The sequence below is a fragment of the Lethenteron reissneri genome, unplaced genomic scaffold (genome assembly GCF_015708825.2).
Source record: "Lethenteron reissneri isolate LAM-NWPU_2019-01 unplaced genomic scaffold, ASM1570882v1 scaffold_77, whole genome shotgun sequence".
Lineage (NCBI taxonomy): Eukaryota > Metazoa > Chordata > Hyperoartia > Petromyzontiformes > Petromyzontidae > Lethenteron > Lethenteron reissneri.
The window spans coordinates 104047-123786 of NW_026892296.1; the positions used below are offsets into that span (position 1 = coordinate 104047).

Here is a 19740-nt window from a genome sequence, read left to right on the forward strand (position 1 = left end):
TGATGATTGATTTTTTTTGTGGTATGTCATGTTAAACCACGCTTACAAACTAAACCATTCAGATGATTATTCAAAGTTTATAACGGAAATTATAACATAACCTCGTTTTCTAGAAACACCCGCTTAACACGAGTGCACTTCTATGTATTTGTAATGCGGGCGTAAACGACCTCCCGGAGGTGACGTCATGAGGGGAGGAGTTAAGTCACGTGGGGGAGAGGGGTCAGGTCTATAGAGGGAGAGAAACCGGAAGAGGAGGGGGAGTGACGGGAGACTAGGAACGAGTGAGGCCACGTAGGGCGAGAGCGGAGGGTGGCGAGATCGCCACGGACACGGGGAACGAGGATCAGCACCGTAGGCCAACAGTGACCGACCCGGAGCAGCGAGGAGGCTGCAGTTGGCAGCGGGTCTGCATACGGAGTTGGCAGCGGGGGTCTGCATACGGAGTTGGCAGCGAGTCTGCATACGGAGTTGGCAGCGGGGGTCTGCACACGGAGTTAGCAGCGAGTCTGCAAGGAGAGGAAGGAGGCTACAATAGCGATAGCAGCCGGGGGCTACAAGTAGAGTGTCTCTAAGAGAGTGCCGTGAGGGAAGAGACAAGAACCCAAATAAAGGACACGGAGTCAGAGAGAAGCGTCCGAGTCTTTTATTACACTGGAGTCAGAAGTGTAACGGCATGGCGAAACAACTGAGAAAAAAGAATATTCCGTCTCCGGCATCGGCTTCATCTTCCGACGACGATGATCTTCCTCCTGAAGTCGGCCTGACTCTGGCAGAGGAAGAGATCCGTGCTGGGACGAGTGCGGGTCCGGGAGTCCAAGAGGTCGCCGTGTCGGCGGACCCGTCTGCTCCAAAGGACGCGGATTCAAGATGGACCCAGATGGCGGAACAACTTGTAACTCTTAAGAACTTCATTACACAGTTGTGTGATCTTGTCACGCCGAGGGCGGCGTCGGAAGGAGATGTTGGTGGTCCGCAGGAGCCCGGGTCGTCTTCGATGGCGCCGCCATCGGCCACGCGGCACGAAGCCGCCATCTTGGGCGTGGCGCACGACGAAAAGCGGGAAGCCGCCATTTTGGGACCGCCGCGACGGTCAGCCGCCATCTTGTCGACACCGCGTTGCGACGCCATGTTGAATTTGCCACCGGAGGAGTCAGCGGCTGAAGGAAGCAAGCCAAGGAGTCGCAGTCGTCACCTAACAACTGTCAAGGAATTCTCCATCGGAGGTGATTGGAGTGCGTTCGCCTGTAGATTTCTGGCAGCGGTACGCACAGCGAGGTGGACGGACGCCGAGGCACTGGAGGTGCTTCCGACTCTTCTTGATGATGAGTCCGTTCGTTTTTTTCGCTCTATAAAAGCCGCGAAGAAGAAGACTCTGCGAGGGGTGTTCGACGAAATGGCGGACGCGTACGAGCCGCCGGATGACGCCCATCGCCGGTTCGTGCAACGACAACGCGCACCCGAGGAGTCACCGGTAGCGTATAGGGGCGCCGTGTTGGAACTTGCTATGGCCGCTTACCCGGAGACGGAGCCTGACCTGCTGGAACCTCTCATCCTGGGGAAAATGTTGGAGTTGTCCCGGGATCTCGGCATTCCTATGCCGGTGTGCAGTCACGAAAAGCTCACGTCCCGGGCCGCGGCCAAGTGTCTGGACGCCCAGTTTAACCTTCGCCGCTGGAAACAAGTTACGGCGTGGACAGGTGGTCCTGTCGTCGAGGGGGGTGCCTTAGGGTGGGACCCTAAAAAGGCCGTGTACGTGCCGGATGGGAGCAGCCAGCAGGAGCTGTCAGCTGCCTCTGCTCCGTGGCCGGCCCGGGGTGGGCCGGGGCCGCGGGCTGCGCCGCCGGTACGGCCGCGTCGGGACGGGGTGCCCGCTGCGCACCGCAACGAGATCGAGTGCTTCCGCTGCGGGCGTCGGGGCCATTATGCCAGGGACTGCTGGGCCCGCGTTCCGGGTCCGCCCCAGCAGGAGGCCTCGACAGCGGACGCTCCCAAGAAAGATTCTACAGCACAGGCAAGTCGGTGCGCACCAGACACCCGGCAAGGCCTGACACCTCACTCATCGCCGTTGTTGTGCGACGCGGATGTTGTTAAATACGGGAGGCCATTATCTGCGCCTTGTCGCTCGGTAACGCAGTGGCGCAAGCTGGCTCGGCGGGTTGTCGCGGCCGCTACCGGTTCGTCCACTGTACCCGGGTCGATCCAAGGGGTGGATGTGCGTATTTTGGTGGATTCCGGTGCGTCCGCGACCATCATTTCGGACGTGATATTCCACCTTTTGAACATCCCACCGGGGGCCGTGAGGCCGGCTTACGCTTCCTGCGTCGCTGCGAACGGGGGTAGCATGGGCATCGTGGGCCAGGTGGACGCTAACATATCTATCGGGGGAGTGTCGGCCTCGGGAATTGTGTTAATTTCGAGGTCCCTTGCGGTTCCTTGCCTGTTGGGTACTGATTTTTTTGGCCAAGATGCCCATTCTAATTCGAATCAATGAAAACTGCATTGAATTACCGGGGGGCCGTAAAATGGCATTTTTACCGTCCGCCTGGGGGCGACCTGCTCCTGTCGCCCAGGTGCAGGCGTTGTCGGAAGTTTCTGTTGATATTCCACCTGGCTCGCAGATGCTCATTCCCTTACGATATCGGAAGCCGGTGCCTGGTCGGCAGGGAGCTTTTGGGGTTTTGCTGTCGCCGTCCGCCGCTATTACGGGCGGATTGGCGCTGGTGGGGGCGCAAACTATTGTCCGGCCAGATCAGCGGCCGTTTTTGCAGGTGCTTAATGCGAGTACTGAAAGCGTGTGTGTGCCGGCTGGTACCGTTGTGGCACATGCCACTACGGCGTTTACGGCTCAGAGTGATCTGCCCAACGGGGGGCTGGTGGGTGGTGTTTCACACGATGGAGCGGTGGATGATCGTTGGATCGCTGAATTGTGTGGGGAGAATTCAGCCCTTTCCGGCGAACAGCGTTGTGCGATTCATAAATTATTATCGAGTTATTCGGATGTGTTTAGCTCTGACGATTTGGACTTGGGACGCACCTCGCTGCTTTATCATCATATCGACACAGGGGACGCTGCCCCTATTCGCTTAAACTCGCGTCGGATGAGTCCGGCTGAGCGAGAGCATGTTCGAGGGGCAGTGGATGACATGTTGAAAGCGGACATAATATCTCCGTCTAACAGCCCGTGGGGCGCGCCTGTTGTGTTGGTTAAAAAGAAGGATGGCAAATTGCGATTTTGTGTTGATTTTCGTAAGTTGAATAAAGTGTCGGTAGCAGATGCGTATCCCCTGCCGCGTATGGACGATTCTCTCGACGCCTTGTCGGGGGCCAAGTTCTTTTCAACGCTAGATCTCTCTTCGGGCTTCTGGCAGCTCCCCCTTGACGAGCCCTCGCGAGAAAAGACTGCTTTCCGTACGCCGCAGGGGTTATTCCAATTTAACTGTCTTCCGATGGGGTTGAATGCGGCCCCTGCCACTTTTCAGAGGTTGATGGAGTTGGTATTAACGGGGTTGCAGTGGGAGACATGTCTGATATATTTAGACGATATTATCGTCTTCAGCCGCACATTTGATGAGCATTTACTGCGGTTGGAGGCTGTATTCACCAGAATGCGTTCTGCTAATTTGAAATTCAAGCCAAAGAAATGTCACCTACTGCAACACTCCGTTCGATACTTGGGGCATATTGTTAGTGCGGACGGGGTGGCCACGGATCCGGAGAAGACAGCGTGTGTCCGTGATTGGCCAACCCCGGCCACGGTGGGTGATGTGCGTCGGTTTTTGGGGTTCGCCTCTTATTATCGGAGGTTTGTTCCGAATTTTGCTACGATCGCGAGGCCTTTGCATCTCCTTACGGGGAAGGGACACAAATTTGCTTGGGGACCGCCGGAGGAGGCGGCGTTTCGGAGCCTGCGCGATTTATTGGCTACTGCACCGACGTTGGATTATCCGGATTTTGAACACCCCTTCATTCTGGATACGGATGCGAGTGACACTGGTATTGGGGCGGTGTTGTCTCAGTCAAAAGGTGGAGTTGAACGCGTGGTGGCGTATGGTAGTCGGGTTTTGTCTCCCGCGGAAACCCGCTACTGCGTCACTCGCAGGGAACTTTTGGCCATTGTTTTTTTTCTCCGCCAATTTCGACCGTATCTGCACGGTCGGTCGTTTATTGTCCGCACGGACCATGCGGCCTTGCAGTATGCTCTTAAGATGGACCAGCCATCTGGACAATTGGCGAGGTGGCTGGACACGCTGCAAGAATTTTCCTTCAAAATTCACCATCGGAAAGGTGTGCGTCACGCTAATGCGGACGCACTTTCCAGGTTGCCGCAACAATCCCCTTGCGCGTGTGCGTCGGGGACGCATAGGTGTGGACCGATTCAGCTCCCCCCTCAGCCTGTCGCGCTGGCGGTTGATGTGCCTGAAGCTCCGCTTAAGCCGGGACCGGTTGACGGGGGACCGGCTGATGGGATTTTGCGTCTCCCGAGGTCTGTGTGGATTCGGGAGCAAATGTTGGATGATTCCTTGGTAACGTTACGCAAACGACCGGAGAAGGCAAGTAGGGGACTCGGTGCGGGTGGTGTACCGGAAACCGCTCTCCGAGATGGGTTGCTGATGTGGAGGGAAGGGATACAGGAACGCTGGCGTCTTGTTGTACCGGCATCATTGCGGTACGAATTGATTAGGACTCTGCATTGTGACACACTTTTACATCTGGGGGTGCAGAAGACCCTATTGACGCTGCAGCGAGATTACTATTGGCACGGCATGACGACAGATGTCGTCGGTCACGTTCGCCCGTGTCCCGATTGTGCCCGCCGGAAGCCACCTAAACATCCATATGTGCCGCCGATACAATCTATTCAGGTATCTCGAGTTAATGAATTGGTGGCGTTAGATATTTTGGGACCCTTTCCGCCATCCGCTAGGGGAAATAAGTATTTGCTGGTGGGGGTGGAGTATCTCTCCCGCTGGCCGATGGCCTGGCCTTTGCCTGACCAGTCAGCGGCGTCTATTACAGACGCCTTTCTATTTGGGTATGTTATGGACAAGGGGGCGCCGGAGAGGCTCCTTACAGACCAAGGCCGGAATTTTTCGTCTAAATTGTTGGGGGAGGTGTGTGCGGCTCTTGGAACTAAAAAGATACGGACATCCCCCTACCACCCACAAACGGATGGTATGGTGGAACGGTTAAATCGGACCCTGTCCGCCATGCTGTGCCATACGGTCAGTGAAAAACAATCAGATTGGGATTTGCATATCCCTGGGGTGCTTTCGGCGTATCGCATGACGCCGCACGCGGCTACTGGATACTCGCCGTTCTTTCTCATGTACGGCCGTGAAAACGTGCCGCCGATTACTGAGCAGTTGGGAACCGGAGCGAGGGGACCTGCTAAACCTCTTCCTGATTATATTCAGGATAATGTTCGCCGTGTCACTGAGGCGAGGGAAGGAGCCCGCATGGCTACGGCCAAAGCCCAGGCCCGGAACGAGCGGTGTGCTCGACGTTCAAAGGGGGAGTGCCCCTGGAAAACGGGGGACCTGGCCTGGCTTCATTGCCCACAGGTGCGGCCAGGTATCTCTCCTAAATTACATAAACCATGGCAAGGACCGATCCGCCTCATTGAGGTTCCCAACCCACAGTCGGCACGTGTTCGGGTTGGTTCGCGGCGCTGGTTCGTGCATACATCCCGGTTGAAGCCATACGTTGCCCCGCGACCTGATGCGTCATCTCCTGAGGTTGCCTTGCCGGGGTCTGTTGCTGCCGACTCGCCCTTGCCTGTGCCTGCTGACCTTGCAAGAGCGCCTGTCGTACCCCTTACAGACAAGCCGGCCGTGACGCCGCAGGAGGGAGGACGTTCCGCTCGCGGGATGCCGACCAGGGCCGCGGAATCTACGGGACCTGCAGCCCTTCCTACCCCTCCACAGACGCGATTACGGGACGTCTCTGAACGGGACCGGGACGGTGGCAGGCCTCCAATGGCGACGGACGAACTTGCTCCTGTCGCCCTTAAAACCCTGCCACGTTCCCGCTCGGCGGGTGGGCTGCCGACCGTCCGGGACGGCCCGGCTACCCGTACTCGCTCGAAATCCCTCACATTTCGTTAACTTGTGTTGTGTTCTTGTTATATTGTTGTTGTATGCTTCGTGTCCTTTAACGTATTGGTCTTTTACACCCGCATTGCTTGTTATGTTGTAGTTCAGCCGAGGTCGGCTGGATTTTCTCTACGGGGGAGGGTGGTGTAATGCGGGCGTAAACGACCTCCCGGAGGTGACGTCATGAGGGGAGGAGTTAAGTCACGTGGGGGAGAGGGGTCAGGTCTATAGAGGGAGAGAAACCGGAAGAGGAGGGGGAGTGACGGGAGACTAGGAACGAGTGAGGCCACGTAGGGCGAGAGCGGAGGGTGGCGAGATCGCCACGGACACGGGGAACGAGGATCGGCACCGTAGGCCAACGGTGACCGACCCGGAGCAGCGAGGAGGCTGCAGTTGGCAGCGGGTCTGCATACGGAGTTGGCAGCGGGGGTCTGCATACGGAGTTGGCAGCGAGTCTGCATACGGAGTTGGCAGTGGGGGTCTGCACACGGAGTTAGCAGCGAGTCTGCAAGGAGAGGAGGGAGGCTACAATAGCGATAGCAGCCGGGGGCTACAAGTAGAGTGTCTCTAAGAGAGTGCCATGAGGGAAGAGACAAGAACCCAAATAAAGGACACGGAGTCAGAGAGAAGCGTCCGAGTCTTTTATTACATATTTATGAAACAAAGCAAGTACAGTATAAATTTGACCTCTTAGTCCAAATCAAACTGGACATCAGTTGTATTCTTTAGACTGTATGTCGTTGTTTAATCCTCTAAACTTGCAGCAGTTTAGAGGACATAGCCGGGTGAATATTAGCAAATTCACAGGAAGCACGGACTTGGAGATGTAGATCTTTATTCAAACGGAAGCGTACAATTATGCAGTGAGATGTACATACGTATTAAGGTTTAATTACAATGGCCAGATTAGCTAAGCTGTTGCTAGATATGCAGATTGTTAATGTAAGAATTAACAATTGAATGCAAAGTCCATGATAGGCCAAGTCGAGAACAAATAATTTGGATGCTAGAGGGAAGTTATAAGGGGCATAAAATCAGACTTCAAGACCATTTCGAGAGGGATTTCACTGAGGATAGACGCGCAACTCCTCGCTCTGCAGATTACCCTTCTTCCACGAGACCCAGCCTGGCGAGCACGATTGCTTGGCGACTGGTTGGCGACTTCGCTTCGGGAGAGTTCGTGGCGATCTCTTCAGACGGGTTACAGGGACATCGATACGCCGTGCATCAACAAGTGTCTTTGTTAGTGGATAAACTGTAATCGCGTGTGTAGTTCGACTTACGGGGCGTTACTGTCTCGGTTAGACGTTAGTGAGAGTTTGCTTATTGGCGATATGAGCCAGATATCCAAACAGCTTAGAGGGCGCCTTTAACTCAACAACACCCGAGACTGTTACTCTGCTCTGATGAATCAGTTACATGGAGCAGATGAACTCTCCACAGTGCCACGCACACACGGACGAGAAGCCATTCAATAGCTCGATGTGTGGAAAGGCATTTGCACGGAAATCACATCTTCACTGTCACCAAAAACAGACTCGGGCGAGAATCCATTTAATTGTTGTGTGTGGGAAGGCATTTGCACGGGAATCACATCTTCACTATCACCAAGAAACACACTGGGGTGAGAAGCCATTCAATTGCTGTGTGTGGGAAGGAATTTTCACAGAAAGCAAATCTTAACACTCACAAGAAAACACATTAGGATGATAAGCCGTTGATCACAAAAGAAACATCCTGGTGGCCATCAAGATCCTGGTGTCACCATCGAGGTAAGACTTCAGAGCCGCGCCGTCACGAGGCCGATGTTGTTGTTAAGTCCGTTGCCACGGGCAGCCGTGCGATGCAGCGGTGACACTCGTACATCAAAGCGAGAAGGGGGGCCTGGGTTCGACTCCTGATTCGGGTGCTCTGCTGTATGGAGTCTGCATGTTCTACCCCTGTTCTGCATCAGTTCCTTCTGGGTTCTCAGATTTTTCCTCCCTAAAGCTTAAAATACACACACAGTGTAAACTAATATTGGGGCAAAACATCCCATTGCTGAAAGATTACCTGCACATTACGGTAATTCCTCATTTAATGCTGTAGATACATTCCTTAAAAGTTCAGCGTTCAGTAAAAAAGTATTGAGCGAAAATAATTTTCCTATAAATAATGTAATAATAATGGTTGGCGAGATACAATGCACTCATACACCTTGAGATGACGAGACCAATGACTGAGGGTATGCCGTTACGTTACTTTATCATTGCGAGTAATGTATCATTGCAGCTCAAGAAAGTAGTTTGTTGTCGACTACTCACAGATCGTGTTATAACGGGCGGGTTTCGTTTTTTAACAGGCGTGTTCTACGTTATAACGTGAAGCGTTCCGTGTTGCAATGGGCGCGTTTGTGTTATTACGGGCACATTCCGCGTTATGCGAAAAGTGTGCCCGAATGGAAGAGGCACATTAAAGTGAGAATGCGTTGTGTTCATATTCTTAGGTTTTTTCGGTAAAGTCACGTCTATTCTTAGTCTTAAGCCTCACCTTACCATATTAATAAAAAGTGTGCCGTACTTGGCCCTTCCCCTCTTCAACCATTATATATACGGAGTGGTAGCTCTTGTAATCTCTCATTTACTTGATACAGCTGTCGTGGCTGTGACGGTTCCACCTGAAGACGGAGGCTTGTGTTGCCTCCAAAACGTCGTGATTTTTATTTTATTTTTATTTTACTTTTATTAATTTGAATTTTTTACCTACGTGACTTTACCGAAAAAACCTAAGAATATGAATCCTTGCAGTCACGAAAGCTTCAAATCTAGAATTAATGCGTTGTGTTAACATGAGTTTGCATTTAGATTTCTCAAATGACCAATCCGATTTGAATGGTTCTTCACTTTCAAATCCTATTGGGTGCCCTACACCGGCTCCTGCTCCCTCTGTGGGAGCACCTAACCAATGTTAGTCGAGTGTGCTACTGGAACTCCTGGTGCTGTTAGACCTGGTGAATTCATATTTAATTATTTTATTGTAAGTAGAATTTGGCTCTGGATATCCCTTAAGTAAATGTAGGCTCTTCATTTGTGGACTTCCTCTGTGCAGCTCCAAGCAAGAAACATACCAGAAGATGGAGCTCCAGATAGCTCTGGAACTTCAGGACGAGGGCAGTGATGAAGATTTCAACGTCATCAAAGTCCTGAACATATTTCATTTCAGAGGACACTACTGTATCGTCATGGAGCTGTTGAAGTATGTACTGCATGCCCCCCCCCCCCCCTCCGCCAATAACGTGGTTAACTAACTTAACTTTTTAGAAGCGACCAGACCACAAATAAAAGCTTAACAAAGTAGCATTTTTCTTCTTGGTTCTTTCGGTAAAGTCACGTAAAATGGAAATAATAAAATAATAAAAATAAAACATAATAAAATAATTCTCACGACGTTTCGGCCACAACGCAAGTAGCCGTCCTCAGGTGAAGAACAGGTCTGTCGGGGAGACAGAGTCTGTCTTCCCGACAGACCTGTTCTTCACCTGAGGACGGCTACTTGCGTTGTGGCCGAAACGTCGTGAGAATTATTTTATTATGTTTTATTTTTATTATTTTATTACTTCCCTTCTACGTGACTTTACCGAAAGAACCAAGAAGATGAATCCCTGCAGTCACGAAAGCTTTAAATCTAAAAGTAGCATTTTGATTATAAATGTGGAGGGGAAAACCAGTGGACCCACAGAAAAATTCACATGCCCACGGGGAGAACATGCAAACTCCAAATCTACAGGCATCACGGTCGGGATCAAACCTAGGACCTCCTCCATACCAGGCAGGGGAGATGTCATCTCGCCACCGCGGCAAGCTGTTAATTCTTAATTTTGGAGCTTTCGTGACTGCAGGAATTACTCTTTGGTTCTTTCGGTAAAGTCACGTATAAAGATAAAATAATAAATTAAATAATAGCATACTACGACGTTTTGATTGCAACACAAGCAATCATCATCAGGTATAAATAAAATAGCAACAAAAATCTAACCATAAAACTATAGACAAACATATGTATCTTGGTGATATCTGTCTGCTTATATGTCTGTCTATAGTTTTCTGGTTACATTTTTGTTGCTATTTCATTTCATTTATACCTGATGATGATTGCTTGTGTTGCAATCGAAACGTCGTAGTATGCTATTATGAAATTTATTATTTTATCTTTATACGTGACTTTACCGAAAGAACCAAAGAGTAAGCTGTTAATGTTGAGATGCCCACGCCACCACCCATGCATTGTAATCCTGTGGAGCTGCCATGTGCCACGGGTGCATTGGAGGCCACTTGTCTTTCCTCCATTAGCCCTGCCACTTTCACCAACCCACGCCTCCACTCAATCAGCAGGGTGGCTGCATGGCAGTGGTGATGCTTGTGCCTCTCGGCGAAAATCCCTGTGAGTTTTTATCTTCTCCCAATGGATAACCCTCCACTACCCGGCAACAAAGCCAATGAAATCAAGTTGTCAAGTGGGCAGATATGCCAACTGATTTGGTTTATGGGCAAATTGACGACCTCAACCCACACATAACTATAACTCTTAATATTGGTCATAAACGTGCACATGAACGTACAATATGAACATGATTATCGTTATCAGAATCAGTGCAGCATTGTAGGGGATGGTACTGATGCCGTGTTTTTGTTGCTGCTTCTGCCTCTCACAGGGAGAGCCTTCATGAAGTGATTAGGAATGCGGGGCTCCGACGGTTGGACATGGCGATGGTGAAAACCTACACCAGGGGCATCCTCAAGTTCTTGCGCCACATACATTCCAGGAAAATCGTCCACGCGGACATCAAGCCTGTGAGTGGACACAGCGTTCAGCTTTCACTTTGGTGCAGAGGTGTATCACTCTTTGGTTCTTTCGGTAAAGTCACGTATAAAGATAAAATAATAAATTAAATAATAGCATACGACGACGTTTCGATTGCAACACAAGCAATCATCATCAGATATAAAAGAAATAGCAACAAAAATCTAACCAGAAAACTATAGACAGACATATAAGCAGACAGATATCGCAAAGATACATAGAGAGAGAACACACATCGGCACACAGAGAGAGAACGTCTCTGTGACGAGGCCTTAAATAGAGAGAGGGAGGTGGGGGCGGAGAGAGGGAGGGGTTAGAGAAAAAATTTGCATGTCAATGAGTAGGACGACGGGTGACAAAGTACGCAAGCTTTATACGTGACTTTACCGAAAGAACCAAAGAGTAATTCCTGCAGTCACGAAAGCTACAAATTAAGATTGCAGAGGTGTATCTTTATTGGGGACTCGTTCCACAGAAAAAAAACGGCCATGTTGGTCACAGGGTCGATATGTAAGCTCTGCCCATCTCACTGGAAGGAGGCAGGGTCATGCTACCTCTGGTGACGATGATCTGGTATGAATTAAACTATCGTGTAGAGTCGTGTCGCTCTTGGGGACTCACCAGAGAGAAAACCGGCAACGTTGATCAGCATTGCCCCAAACCCTGGGAGACATGAAATGGAGTAAAAAATATTTTTTTTCAAAACGTGCGAAATGTGCATTTTGGCCTGACAACTGCTCGTTATCGAATTCCAATCTACAAATTAAAAACGTCCAAAGACAAAGGTGCAGTGGAAAGCGTCACGGAATCCGTGCACTCTCTTGTGCGTGGCTTTTTGTCTCTAACTCGTTAACGGGCACTCATCCAGCTGTGAGCTCCATGCAGCTCTCCTGTTGAAGCAACGGCAATCGGTTGTCAATAGAGCCACCCCCCTTCACTTTGATGGTGCCTGAGAGTGCTTTGAACGTGACACGCCTCTACTCACATTTACAATTTTGACATATTTGAAAGGGGCAACGCCCAGTGACAGCTGTCAGAAAACAGTGAATATTGCACTTGACTGACGCTTGTCGACAGGGCTATGCCTCATCTAGTTCCCCTGTTTAGCGTGTGTCGTGGTATGTGATTGATCCACTGCTGGCTGAATGACATCGGCATAACCTCTGAGTTTGATTTCATTCTACCCCTCCTCCAGGAAAATGTTCTCGTCAAAGACACCGTGACTGGCACCGTGAGGATCACGGACTTTGGCACGAGCTTTTTCGTGGAAAGTCAACGTGAGTGACCTCACCTGGGTGTGTGAGTGTCTGCGTGTGGGTGTCTGTATGGCTGTCTTTATGCATGGGTCTCGCTGCGTCCGTGTGAGTGTCTATATGTCAGTGTCTGTCTGAGTGTGTCTGTGTGTGAGTATCTGAGTGTCTGTAAATGTGACTGTTTATGTGCATGATGATGATGCTGTTTAAGACACAGTGTGTACACACGCACATATGTTTGTTGTCCTTGTGATTTTTGTACAGCTATGAATGTTGGTGGCACCCTAGAATACTTGGCTCCGGAGCTGTTGCTGGGCTATAGCTTGACATGTGGAGTGGATATGTGGGCGCTGGGCTGCACGGTGGCGGAGTTGGCGACGGGCAGGGAATTATTCCGGTCCAACAGCCACGAAGATCACCTCCCGCGCTGCATAGAGGTATTTCCCACACGGCGTCTGTCCGCTCGTGATCTCCCTCTCTTTCCTTGGAGTCGTGGGCTATGGTGGTGGCAGGAGGGGGGGTGGCCAATTGGTGATCTGTGAATACCGGCCGTCGTATGTTGCGTGTACACGTGTGTGTCTTGTTTGTGTGGGGGAGCGGTAGTGTAGCGGTCAGCCTGCTGTGCTAGAAACTGAGTTTGATTCCAGCTCATGGGCAACACCAGTGACGATTGTCTGAACTGGTCCTGGGCCTCCTCTAGTTCGAGACAGCCTCAACTGAGTACCTGGGTCAATTCTAGATTTGAAGCTTTCGTGACTGCAAGGATTCATATTCTTAGGTTTTTTCGGTAAAGTCACTTAGGTAAAAAATAAAAAATTAATAAAAGTTAAATAAAAATAAAATAAAAATCACGACGTTTCGGAGGCAACACAAGCCTCCGTCTTCAGGTGGAACATTCACAGCACGATAGCTGTATCAAGTGAGAGAAATTCCAAGAAACAGTCCTTGTATATATACTGGTTGAGGGTGGGAGGAGCCAAGGTAGGCCCTGAATATTATTTTTGTGATGTTCGGTGCGGCTGAAGCACGCTGTTAGGAATGAGCCTTTGTTGTGTAAACTAGGTGCGGATGATGTAAAGGTGCGTGTAAAAGGGACTGAGCCTTTTTGTTATGTAGAGATGATGCGGCTGAAATCAGCCGCCACTCCTGTCTCTGTGTGCCACAGTGCTGGCCCTCAACAAACGCTGCTAATTTTGCTACTCGATCTGACAGCACTTGTCCCGACAGTGTGCCGAAGCTATACGGGTGACCTTTGTCTTCATGTCAACCATGTGCAGATTCTGGGGATGCCTCCAAGGTACATGGTGAATGGAGCACCCGACAGAACGCAGTTCTTTGGTGAGTTGAAGCGTGGGGTGAATGACAGACCGGATTCAGTTTTAGGGAGTGGCCTCAGGCTGTTGTTATTTAGTTTTGGAGGGGGCGTCTTTGTTTTTTACATTACTTGGGTGTGTGGGTGGGTAAATGGGTGTGTGGGCAAGTGGATGGGTATGTGGGTGAGTAGGCGAGTAGGTTGGTGGGTTATTGGGCGAATAGGTGAGTGGGTGGGTGAGTGGATCAGTGAGAGGGTGGGTGGGTGGGTGAGTGGGTGGGTAGATGAGTGGGTGGGTGCGTGGGTAGGTGGATAGGTGAGTGAGCGATTGGGTAGGTGGAAGAGTGTATGGGTGGGTAGGTGGATGAGTGGGTTGATGAATCGGTCAGTAAGTGGGTAGATGGGCTATGTGGTGGTTGGTGACTTCGTCTCTTCCGCTGTGCATGGCTCCTGCAGACCATCGGGGGAAGATGTTCTGCCCAGGCAAGAAAAGGGTTCCGGGGAGCTTCCCACTTCACAGGGTGCTCAAAAGCGATGACCCGGAGTTTGTCAAATTCATCAGCTCCTGTTTGCGGTAAGAACCACCCACCACTCCCACCCCCTCCCCACGAGGATTCCCCCCTCCAATTGATTGGCGACCGCTCTCCACCGATCACCAGGAAGATGTGGAGCTGAGTGGACCTGCCAATAAGTGGTACCACTGGCCCTCTGTGGAGTTAGCTCTCTTATGGAGGAGTGGGAGGTCTGTCCAAGCCGCTGCTGGGCATCAGAGGACTGCCACTGCTACTGTGGCTTCCGCTGCTGCTGTGCGTTCCTGGACCTCGTGGGAGAAGGGAAGGAACATCAGAGCTCTCACCATGCCTCTCTCACCACGTGGCCGCGTGTGTCTCCCATGCATCTCTCAACAGATGGGATCCGAATTGTCGTATGACGCCAGCGCAGGCGCTGGCTCATAACTGGCTCCGGACCGCGGCCACCAGCACCACCACGGCCAGCAAAGCCACCACCACCACCACCGCTGCTGCTCCTGGCAGTGTGAAGCGCTCTGGAGCTGCTAAGCGACGGTAAGCCACCATCTGCTTGTCCAGTGGTCAAGGCAGTCTATAGGGGGGTGCGGGTCCTGGGGCAAGTTACACGGTGTGTGCTTACGAATAGCGAAGAAATCCTCCTCTTTCAGTCTTAAATAGAGCGATAAATGTGATGTCATCACTTGTGAGCCAATCCGGAGCGATAGCCTACGTGTTAAACGGAAGTATTACGTCTGACACCGTGACATGGAACCGCAGGGCCCCCCAAAGCGCGGGGCCCGGGGTGGTCACCCCCCGTACAGCGTACCCGGGGGTGTTTAATATTGATTTATCTTTATTGCTACTACTTCTACACTTATTTAGCCAGCAATAGCCTCACTCAGTCTCAAGACTTTTTTCAGGAGGGTCCTGCCAAGTGATTGCAGTACAGAACAAATGTACTGCTGCTGTACGATCCCAATTGAGTGATTTGGAGGTTCAATTTACAACACTGGTGAAGATGTCCATCCAACACTGGTTGCACGGCGTGTTTGTGAGGGTTCAGTTGCCAAATCCAGAGGAATGGAAGTGAAATTTTAATGTGCAATTTTATTGAAGGATCGTGTTGTCTTGGTGTGGTGTGAGGCTGTTTTTGTTGCTGTTTCGCTGCGTTGCCCAAGCTTGCATTTAGTGTTGAACAACTGACAGGATTTTATTTACTTATGCCATTTGTATTTATACGCTTTATTTTTTTAGTATACTTTGGACTCCTTTTGTTTTGTTTGTTGTTATAACCTGCTGACCCTGTGACTTGACTGGACATCTGTGAAAGAAGAGCTTCATAGCTCATCAGACTCCTCTTCATCCAGTTTAAAGAAAGATTCTGATTCTGGAAACCCATGCAGGGGGGGGGGGGGGGGCGGGCAGGGTAGGGTGGTTGGTAGAACACACTCCACATTCCACACAGAGAAAGTGGCCCACGTATGGGAATCAAACCCAGGTCCTCTCTGGCTGTGAGTTCCAGCCAAAGAGAACGTGTAGATTCGGTTATATACGGATTTATTTTTCCATAGTTGGTTTCTGGGTGAGGACCGATAATGAAGCGGCAACATATTTCCCAAGTTGCCCTTCATCCACTGAGACACCGCCAGACTAATGCCCATTTTGTAACCAGACTCACGGTGGGCAAAGGTATGCTGCATTATTGCGGCACTGTTAATTAGCTGGGTTAATCTTCTGCGGCACACAGTTAGTCCACCCATAGACGATGGGGGGGATGGGGGGGACTGATTTCTGCTGGAGCAGGAAGTTGGAACGGTGTCGTGCGCATCTCTTCACAGAGTGGAGCTGGCACAGCGCCCAACCTCCTTGCTCGCCCAGGCCTCTAAAGAGAAGTTGAAGGTTGTGGAGGAAGAGACCATGGTGGAGGAGCTGGTGGTGCTGGAGGAAGAGGAGACTCTGGTAGAGGAGTTGGTGGTACTTGAGACGCTGGTGGAGGAGTTGGTGGTACAGCAGGAGACCCTCGTGGAGGAGTTGGTGGTACTTGAGGAGACCCTGGTGGAGGAGATGGTGGTACAGGAGACCCTGGTGGAGGAGTTGGTGGTACAGGAGGAGACCCTGGTGGAGGAGTTGGTGGTACAGCAGGAGACCTTGGTGGAGGAGTTGGTGGTACAGGAGGACCCCCTGGTGGAGGAGTTGGTGGTACAGGAGACCCTGGTGGAGGAGTTGGTGGTACAGGAGGAGACGTTGGTGGAGGAGTTGGTGGTACAGCAGGAGACCCTGGTGGAGGAGTTGGTGGTACAGCAGGAGACCTTGGTGGAGGAGTTGATGGTACAGGAGACCCTGGTGGAGGAGTTGGTGGTACAAGAGGAGACCCTGGTGGAAGAGTTGGTGGTACAGGAGGAGACCCTGGTGGAGGAGTTGGTGGTACAGGAGGAGACCTTGGTGGAGGAGTTGGTGGTACAGGAGGAGACCCTGGTGGAGGAGTTGGTTGTACAGAAGGAGACGCTGGTGGAGGAGTTGGTGGTACAGGAGACCCTGGTGGAGGAGTTGGTGGTACAGCAGGAAAAGAGGAAGCAAGGGAGCCTGGCCCGCATAGGGAGAGCCATCCGCTCACTCCTCCGACGTGTGCTGCTTTGTGGTGGCCGGTCCACTGCACAGTAGGGGTGGTGGAGGTGGTGGATCAGTGTGAACCCTGATCACTTTTACCACACTCACCACACTCACAACACTCACCCTGCACCCACCCACCCTGTAATACCCTCCACCCACCACACTCACCCTGCACCCACCACACTCACCCTGCACCCACCACACTCACCCTGCACCCACCACACTCACCCTGCACCCACCACACTCACCCTGCACCCACCACACTCACCCTGCACCCACCACACTCACCCTGCACCCACCACACTCACCCTGTACCCACCACACTCACCCTGCACCCACCACACTCACCTTGCACCCACCACACTCACCCTGCACCCACCACACTCACCCTGCACCCACCACACTCACCCTGCACCCACCAGGTGGAGGTGGTGGATCGGTGTGAACCATGATCACTTTTACCACACTCACCACACTCACAACACTCACCCTGCACCCACCCACCCTGGAATACCCTCCACCCACCACCCACACCCTGCACCCACCACCCACACCCTGCACCCACCATACACACCCTGCACCCACCCAGTCCGTGATACCCCCACCCACCACTCACACCCTGCACCCACCACACACACCCTGCACCAACCACACACACCCTGCACCCACCCAACCTGTGATACCCTCCACCCACCACCCACACCCTGCACCCACCCACCCTGTGATACCCTCCACCCACCACCCACACCCTGCACCCACCCAGTCCGTGATACCCCGCACCCACCACACTCACCCTGCACCCACCACACTCACCCTGCACCCACCACACTCACCCTGCACCCACCACACTCACCCTGCACCCACCACACTCACCCTGCACCCACCACACTCACCCTGCACCCACCACACTCACCCTGCACCCACCACACTCACCCTGCACCCACCACACTCACCCTGCACCCACCACACTCACCCTGCACCCACCACACTCACCCTGCACCCACCACACTCACCCTGCACCCACCACACTCACCCTGCACCCACCACACTCACCCTGCACCCACCACACTCACCCTGCACCCACCACACTCACCCTGCACCCACCACACTCACCCTGCACCCACCACACTCACCCTGCACCCACCAGGTGGAGGTGGTGGATCGGTGTGAACCATGATCACTTTTACCACACTCACAACACTCACCCTGCACCCACCCACCCTGTAATACCCTCCACCCACCACCCACACCCTGCACCCACCACACACACCCTGCATCCACGACCCACACCCTGCACCCACCATACACACCCTGCACCCACCCAGTCCGTGATACCCCCACCCACCACCCACACCCTGCACCCATCCAGTCCGTGATACCCCGCATCCACCACTCACACCCTGCACCCACCACACTCACCCTGCACCCACCACACACACCCTGCACGCACCACACACCTGCACCCACCCAGTCCGTGATACCCTCCACCCACCACCCACACCCTGCACCCACCACACACACCTTGCACCCACCCAACCTGTGATACCCTCCACCCACCACACACACCCTCACCCACCACACACACCCTGCACCCACCCACAGCGTGATACCCACTACCCAACATACTCCACACAGAGGGTTAGTGGTTTAAGAGGGTTAGGGGTTTAGGGGTATAGGGATTTAGGGGTTTAAAGGGTGATGGGTTTAGAGGGTTGGAAGTTTAGAGGGTTCGATATTTATTGGACTAAGAGTTTATGGGTTGACAGGTTTAGAGGATGATGGGTTTAAGGGTTTAGAGGGAGGGTTTTAAAGGGTAAGGGGTTTAGAGGGTTAGGTGTTTAGATGGCTATTGTTTTAGGGGTTTAGGGACTTCAAGGGTTAGGGGTTCAGAGGGTTAGGGTTTTAGAAGGTTAGGGTTTAGAATATTATGGGTTAAGAGATTTAGATAGTTAGGTGTTTAAAGGTTTAGAGGCTTTATGGGTTTCGATATGTAGAAGTTTAGTGGTTTAGAGGGTTAGAAGTTTAGAAGGTTATAGGTTTTAGAGTTTAGGGGGTTTTAGGGGTTTAGTTTAGGGGTTCAGAGGTTTAGGGTTTTATGGTATAGGTGCTTAGAGGGTGAGGGGTTTAGAGGGTTAGGAGTTCATTGGGTTAGGGTTTAGAAGGTTATGAGTTTAGAGAATTAGGTGTTTAAGAAGTTTAGAGAGTTTATGGGTTTTGATTGTTAGATGTTTGTTGGTTTGGAGGGTTTGGATTTTAGAAGGTTATAAGTTTAGGTGTTTAGATGTTTGGGGTTTAGGAGATTTGGGTTTTCGAAGTTTAGGGGTTTTGAGGGTTAGAGATTTATAGGGTCATGAGGTTTAGGGGTTAGGAGTGTAGAGGATTTAACACCCAGACTTTCACAACTAATATTATCCATAATAAAGGTTTTTTTGGGTTAGTCTCCAACACACCGGTGTGCAAAAGGAGAAACGAATTGGCACTTTTTGTTCACGTGACAAACTTTACTAATTGGTCTTTGGTTCGTTCGGTAAAGTCACGTAATTAGAAATAAAATAAAACAAATCACGACGTTTCGATCGCAACACAAGCAGTCGTCATCAGGCAAAGGAGTCAGCCTCTAAACACAGACAGTTTATAAGGGTGTGGGGATGGGCGTAGCCCAAGTGTATCAACAGCACCAGGAGCATGGGCGGTGCACGAGTGCCAATGCAGCAACAATGCCCATGCAGCAATAATGCTCATGCAGCAACAATATCCATGCAGTAACAATGCCAATGTAGCAACAATGCCAATGCAGTGGGTGAGAGAGCTGCTGTGGCAATATGTTATGTAGGTAAGAAAGAGGAGAGGAGCAAGGGGAGAGAGAGAGAGGGGGGGGGGTACGGGGATGAGGGGGTGCTGCATGAGCGCTAAGGGGAGAGAGGACGTGAAGCTGGGAAGGAAGTGGGTGGGGCTGCAAGTGGGAGGCTGGGAACGCTGGGGATGCGGGGGGAAATAACTCGGAAAAATAGACCAGTACCCGGCAGATATAATAGAACAATCATGAACAATTAAGGTTTTACCTGGTTAATAGCATCCTTCCAATAATTGCTCAATTTGTATCCATCTTCTCGGTTGAAGTT

At 51.6% G+C, this 19740-nt stretch overlaps 1 protein-coding gene across 1 annotated transcript; it reads left to right on the forward strand.

Moving 5' to 3' along the window:
* The first annotated feature begins 7577 nt into the window (after positions 1-7577).
* On the forward strand, positions 7578-17465 carry LOC133340116 (dual specificity tyrosine-phosphorylation-regulated kinase 3-like). Its single transcript, XM_061548174.1, has 10 exons — positions 7578-7744; positions 7826-7867; positions 9183-9329; positions 10786-10924; positions 12130-12211; positions 12452-12624; positions 13465-13525; positions 13956-14073; positions 14408-14563; positions 15847-17465. Exons 1-10 carry the CDS (start codon positions 7578-7580, stop codon positions 16667-16669), a joined length of 1908 nt encoding a protein of 635 aa, XP_061404158.1. The 3' UTR covers positions 16670-17465.
* The last annotated feature ends 2275 nt before the right edge of the window (positions 17466-19740 follow it).